Raw genomic sequence first — 7,865 nt, 5'->3', positions numbered from 1 at the left:
TCAGTGGATGGATAGTCTAAACACTAATCCTGTTTATCTTATGCTCTTTATTAGACCTAAAGAGAAAAATCAAAAGGAAAAATTGGGAAAAACACTTTATAAGGTTCATTAGTTAACATTATTTAATGTATTAACTAACATGAACTAACAATGAGCAATACATTTCTTACAGTATTTATTAATCTCTGTTAATGTTAGTTAATAATAATCCAGCTGTTCATTGTTTGTTCATGTTATTTCACAGTGCATTAACTAATGTTAACAAATACAACCTTTGATTTTAATAATGTATCAGTAAATGTTGAAATGAATATTAACTAAGATTAATAAATGCTGTAGAAGTATTGTTCATTCTTAGTTTGTTAACTAAGGTAGTTAACTAATGTTAACTAATAAACCTTAAAGTGTTACCAAAAATACTAAAGAAGGAAACAAGACGAATTATAAATGCATTGTTGGAAATTTCCTGACATTTGAGCACCAAAATTACTATAAATTAAACAAACATGCTGTAATATTTCATTAGCTTTAACTTTTGAACATTGAGGTATAAAGTTGATCAGGTGTGTGTGTGTGTGTGTGTGTGTGTGTGTGTGTGTGTGTGTGTGTGTGTGTGTGTGTGTGTGTGCCCATGTCTTCTGGTATATACTGAAAATAATGTTTGTCATAAATACAGTGGAAATATGGCTGCTGCAATGAAAGTAAAGTGTGTGGTGTAAAACTCAAATTAAATGACCTCTCACCCGGCTCTTATTGATGGTCTTTAATGGCATCAGCTGTTGTCAGGGCTCTTATTTGACGATACATAAATCAACGCACAATTATGGCAGGATCCGGTGAACTGGACGTCCCACACGAGTCTCTCGCAGTGACTCTGCTTTCGGTCCATCAGCGAGAACTGATTTAAGATGCCGTGTGTTTATTGGACTGAGATCGTGATTTCCAGCCAGACGCTTGGAGGAGTTTTTTTTATTTTTATTTATATGTGGTGTTCGGCTGTGAGCTCGAGGATGTTGGTCTCCTTCACAAACACACACACACACAACACTGTCAAGGTCATTGGCGCTGACGGATCGTGAGCTCTAGATACGCTGGAGTGAGATGGGTTTACTGTGACCCACCAGAGCAGCAAATCATTCGGCTTAATTGACCCGCATCAAATGTAGTGTGAAATTTCAGCGTGTGGGTCTCTAGCGGCTCAATGAGTTACTGAACATTTACAACAACACATGTACATCTACACATGCACATCAACAACACATTCGTATGCACAAAATCACATTTACATCAACATGCACAACATCATATGCACATCAACGACACATTAATATGCAAAATATCACATGCACATCATCATATGCACATCAACACATGCACAATATCACATGCACAATATCACATTTATATCAACACATGCACAATATCACATGCACAATATCACATTCACATCATCATATGCACATCAACACATGCACAATATCACATACACAATATCACATGCACAATATCACATGCACAATATCACATTTATATCAACACATGCACAATATCACATGCACAATATCACATTTATATCAACACATGCACAATATCACATGCACAATATCACATTTATATCAACACATGCACAATATCACATACACAATATCACATGCACAATATCACATGCACAATATCACATGCATAATATCACAAACACAATATCACATACACAATATCACATGCACAATATCACATGCATAATATCACATTTATATCAACACGTTCACAATATCACATGCCAATATCACATATCAATACATGCACAATATCACATGCCAATATCACATTTATATCAACACATTCACAATATCACATGCCAATATCACATATCAATACATGCACAATATCACATGCCAATATCACATATCAATACATGCACAATATCACATTTATATAAACACATGCACAATATCATATGCACAATATCACATTTATATAAACACATGCACAATATCATATGCACAATATCACATTTATATAAACACATGCACAATATCACATGCCAATATCACATTTATATCAACACATTCACAATATCACATGCCAATATCACATTTATATAAACACATGCACAATATCACATGCAAAATATCATATGCACAATATCACATTTATATAAACACATTCCAATATCACATGCCAATATCACATTTATATCAATACATGCACAATATTACATGCACAATATCACATGCACAATATCACATGCACAATATTACATGCACAATATCACATGCACAATATTACATGCACAATATCACATGCACAATATCACATTTATATCAATACATGCACAATATCACATGCACAATATCACATGCACAATATTACATGCACAATATCACATGCACAATATTACATGCACAATATCACATGCACAATATCACATGCACAATATCACATTTATATCAATACATGCACAATATCACATGCACAATAACACACTTATTTCTTGAATGTGGTTTAAATTATGAAATATCTTAATAAAGTATACCTTGCATCATAGCTGTTGATAACAAAAATGCCTGTGTATCAGTGTGGGTATAACAAAAAATGTATGTGACAATGGAAGTATAACTTGTGTGTTTGTGTGTAAAGTGATGAATGTTGTTCATATGCCCTCCTGAACTGCAGGCGCCACTGAACACCTCACTGCACACCTCACTGCATGCTCAAATAATGACACACACACACACACACACACACACACGTTTATCTAAAGAAGAACATGTTAAAGGGATAGTTCGCCCAAAAATGATATTTAAGCCATGATTTACTCACCCTCAAGCCGTTCGAGATGCATATGTCAATCTTTTTTCAGACGAACACATTTTCAGTTATTTTAGAAAATGTCTTAGATCTTTCAGTGGTTATAATGCGAGGCAATGGGGTCCAGCTGATTCACGTTCGAAAATGTGCATGCATCCTTCTCAAAAATAATCCATCCGGCTCCAGGGGGATAAACGAAGGCCTTCTGAGGGTAATCCGTGCAGTTTTGTCGTAAAAATATACATATTTAAAACTTTATAAACTAAAATAACTGGCTTCCGGTGGCGGTCGGTGCGCGTTCACAGAGATGAAAAGCGTCGTGACGTAGAACGAACGTTGAGTTTTGTTTTGCTCTGCTCTCTGGCTGCGCTGTCACGTTCGTTCTACGTCACGACGCTTCCTACGCTACGTCTTACGTCATATGCCAGCAACCATCTCTGTGAACGCGCACCGACCGCCACCGGAAGCCAGTTATTTTAGTTTATAAAGTTTTAAATATGTATATTTTTACGACAAAACCGCACGGATTACCCTCAGAAGGCCTTCGTTTATCCCCCTGGAGCCGGATGGATTATTTTTGAGAAGGATGCATGCACATTTTCGAACGTGAATCAGCTGGACCCCATTGCCTCGCATTAAAACCACTGAAAGATCGAAGACATTTTCTAAAATAACTGAAAATGTGTTCGTCTGAAAAAAGATTGACATATGCATCTCGAACGGCTTGAGGGTGAGTAAATCATGGCTTAAATATCATTTTTGGGCGAACTATCCCTTTAAAGTGAATTATAATAACTTCTGACTGACTCAAAAAACATATGAATTAGTTTGTATCTTTGAGAACATCAGCAAAAGGAGGTTTTGTCACATTAAACTCTCTTCTGGAGGCAGTTTTATGCTCAAAATCAACTGTGTGTGTGTGTGTGTGTGTGTGTGTGTGTGTGTGTGTGTGTGATTATTTGATCTATAAATAAACTCCCTTTGATGTGTGCAGTGTTTGTGTTTATGTGTGACTTAATTAGTTAGTGCTGATAGTTGTCTGTCACACAAACACACACACACACACACACACACACACACACACACAGTGAAGGTGTCATGTACACCTGTTGATTATTCTTCTCATAATTAATGTGTACACATCCAGGCTAATTATTCTGCAGTGTTTGATTAATGACTTTAGAGTCTCAGTGTCTCAGACAGAGAGGACAGCTGGGAAATGATTGATGAACACACACGGTGCACGACACGGAAGCTGTCATATGTGTGCATGCAACACACACACACACACACACACACACATACACACAGACAGAGTCGAGATCAAATGCTGCACTTCTCTGGCTTAATCAAATTGTTGTATATATGTGAATGACCTGTGTTGTGATTGTGTGTGTGTGTGTGTGTGTGTGTGTGTGTGTGTGTGTGTGTGTGTGTGTGTGTGTTCATCAGGACAGGATGTTGCTGAATACTGAATCAGTGTTGATATGTAAATGTGGGCGGACATATGTTAATGAGTTCATCGTTTTGATGTCTGTGAAAAAGTCCACCACAGTGACCCTCAGTGTGTGTGTGTGTGTGTGTGTGTGTGTGTGTGTGTTAAAACACTGTGGTATCAAATTTTCACTCATGTTCTAATTTGTTACTGTTTATTTAAATTTAAGTTATGTTATAATATTCTCTTCTATTATTTTGATGTTTTATTATTATTCTATGTATTCCAAGCGTTGGCAGTATTGTATTATTTACAGTCATGCCAGTAAAGCAATTTTGAATTAATTGAATTGAAAAAGATGAAAACTCTATTGTGTGTATATTATATATTTAACATGTCTGTCTTTCTGTTTTTGTGTGTTTGTCTCCAGCTTCTAGAGTTTGACCGAGAGCTGTGTGTGTTTAAGGAGCGTCTTCATGAGCTGGACATCTCGTTTCCTCCGAGGTACGAACACACACTTAACACACGCTTAGCACACGCTTAGCACACGCTTAGCACACGCTTAACACATGCTTAATACATGCTTAATACATGTAACACATGCTTAGCACACACTTAACACACGCTTAGCACACACTTAGCACAAGCTTAGCACAAGCTTAGCACAAGCCTAACACACGCTTAGCACAAGCCTAACACACGCTTAGCACATGCTTAATACATGTAACATGCTTAGCACACGCTTAGCACAAGCTTAGCACGAGATTAGCACAAGCTTAGCACACGCTTAGCACATGCTTAATACACGTAACATGCTTAGCACGCGCTTAGCACACGCTTAACACGCGCTTAGCACATGCTTAACGCAAGTTTAGCGCACGCTTATCACACGCTTAATGCACGCTTAGCACACGCTTAGCACACGTTTAACACACTTAACACACGCTTAGCACACACTTAACACGCGCTTAGCACATGCTTAACGCAAGTTTAGCGCACGCTTATCACACGCTTAATGCACGCTTAGCACACGCTTAGCACATGCTTAATACACGTAACATGCTTAGCACGCGCTTAGCACACGCTTAGCACACGCTTAACACGCGCTTAGCACATGCTTAACGCAAGTTTAGCGCACGCTTATCACACGCTTAATGCACGCTTAGCACACGCTTAGCACACGTTTAACACACACTTAACACACGCTTAGCACACGCTTAGCACACACTTAACATAGGCTTAACACACGCTTAACACATGCTTAACACACGCTTAGCACACGCTTAACACACGCTTAGCACACGCTTAGCACACACTTAACATAGGCTTAACACACGCTTAACACATGCTTAACACACGCTTAGCACACGCTTAACACACTTAGCACACGCTTAGCACACGCTTAGCACACACATGACCAACACACCTCCTTATGTCTACATGACCTGACCAGAACACTCACGATGTTACACCGGACTCAGAAATGCACTTTCATGCGCTGATTCTCTCTGATTTGTATAAAATAATAATGGATAACGTTTTTAGATATATGATTTAATTTAATAATATTATTAATAATAATAATAATAATATGAATATAATTTAATATGATTAGAAATATATTAAATGAATACATTTTATAATATTAAAAATAATAATATAATTTTAAAGCATAATTATAATAATAATAATTTACAATATTGATGAATATATTAATTTATAAAGTTAATAATAATTATTATTATTGTTTTAATTTATAACATTTATAATGTGTTTTATTATAATAAACACTACAATAACAATAATAACAATTTATTAAGTTGATAAATATATTGATTTATAAAGTTGATGATATTAATAATATTCTTTATTTTAATGTATAATGTTTAGACATGTCTTTTACTTATAAAGTTTAAAATGATGGTGGTGATGATGATAATATTATTTTATAATTTATCAGATAATTTTATAATACATTATTTTATTTTATAATAAATTATTATAAAATCATTTATTTTAATTGTATAAATATAGTTGTATTAATATATTTAAATAACTATTGTATTTTTAATAATAATATTATATTATTAATGCAAAAATAATATATTATAAAAATAATTATTACATTAACATAATAATGATAATACAATTTTAATTTAAGTTGAAAATATATAGTTAAATGTATAAAAGTATTTAATAATAATGATTGTATTTTAATAATAATACTTATTATCATTACATTAATAGTAATATTTGGTTAATTACAAACCTAAACCTCTTTGTCAGGTCTTTTCTTACTCAGGTTGAGTAGTGTGCGCTTTTGTCTCATAAATTCATATCCATATTCATGTTTTTCACAGTAATGTTAATGCTGACGGAAGCTCTCCTGATTTGTAAAGCATAATCAGATCATCACAGTGTGACCCTTAATATTCTCAAGCCATAGAGGATCTTCCTCAAACAAATGAATTTACAATTAGCCCTTTCAGAGCGGCGTGTGTGTGTGTGTGTGTGTGTGTGTGTGTGTGTGTGTGTGTGTGTGTGTGTGTGTGAGTGTGTGTGTGTGACGCGAAACTCAGCATGATGTTCAGCGCGGACCAACTAATAATGCTCGACCTTTGACTCAAACAGAGCTGATAATGAAGCGCTGTAATCAAACAATAATTACTTGATGAAGTGCGGCTGCGAGGAGAGAGTGTGTGTGTGTGTGTGTGTGTGTGTGTGTGTGTGTGTGTGTGTGTGTGTGTGTGTGTGTGTGTGTGTGTGTGTGTGTGTGTGTCTGTGAGTTTACTGAAGGGACAGGTGGATTTATGAAGGGTGTGTGTGTTTGTCTGACCACTGGAAGTTCACGTGCTCTTCTCAATCTGAAGCCGCTAATGAGTGTGTTAAACGTGATTGGATGCGTGCTGTATCTGTTGTAGTCTGAGGTGAATGAATAGAGACGACTGAACTCTCTCTCACACACACACACACACACACACACACACACGCACGCGCTGTCAGATACGCCTCTCAGTGATCAAGAAGCAGCGATTGTTCTTTGTCATACAGAAACACGCCTCGCCATCTGTGTACTTATATAAGAGGCCGTCGAGGTCACACACACTTATACACTCGTGCGCACACACACACACACACACACACACACACACAGGATCTTCACTGCATCTTCATCACTGATCTGTTCTTTTTCTGATTTCACTGTAGAATATCACAACCTTTACGTTCAGTCACATTTACAGCTGTGTGTGTGTGTGTGTGTGTGTATATGTGTGTGTGTGTGTGTGTGTGTGTGTGTGTGTGTGTGTGTGCATGACCATGGTATCAGATACTAATGCATTTACATGACGTTCATTTTATCCAAGCTTCACATGTGATCCGCTCATGAACCCGTGACCGGTCGAGCTCGTCCATTCCGTGACAGATTTAATAAATGATAATGAATGATTCATTTGTGCTATAACTAGTAGTAAAGAGGAAGAGAGGATCGGTTCACATGCCACTTGAATTTCACAATAAAATTGACATATTTTGTCACTTTTGTCAATTCATCAAATTTATGAAAACTCTCGTATTTCTGTGGAAACTCTGAGACATTTTCTCAGGATTCTTTGACGAA

The 7,865-nt window shown here is 36.3% G+C and overlaps 1 protein-coding gene across 1 annotated transcript in view; it reads left to right on the top strand.

Moving 5' to 3' along the window:
• The window catches only part of inpp5a (inositol polyphosphate-5-phosphatase A), a 192,445-nt gene that overhangs the window by 168,269 nt on the left and 16,311 nt on the right, over nucleotides 1–7,865 (top strand). Inside the window, exon 12 of the mRNA XM_081350793.1 lies at nucleotides 4,677–4,750. Within this exon, the coding sequence (XP_081206919.1) occupies nucleotides 4,677–4,750 (74 nt within the window). The remainder of the gene's footprint in view (nucleotides 1–4,676; nucleotides 4,751–7,865) is intronic.

Source organism: Scardinius erythrophthalmus, assembly GCF_964197995.2.
Source record: "Scardinius erythrophthalmus genome assembly, chromosome: 21".
Lineage (NCBI taxonomy): Eukaryota > Metazoa > Chordata > Actinopteri > Cypriniformes > Leuciscidae > Scardinius > Scardinius erythrophthalmus.
The sequence above is the reverse complement of the archived record's forward strand: the minus strand, read 5'-3'. Positions and strand labels throughout refer to the sequence as shown.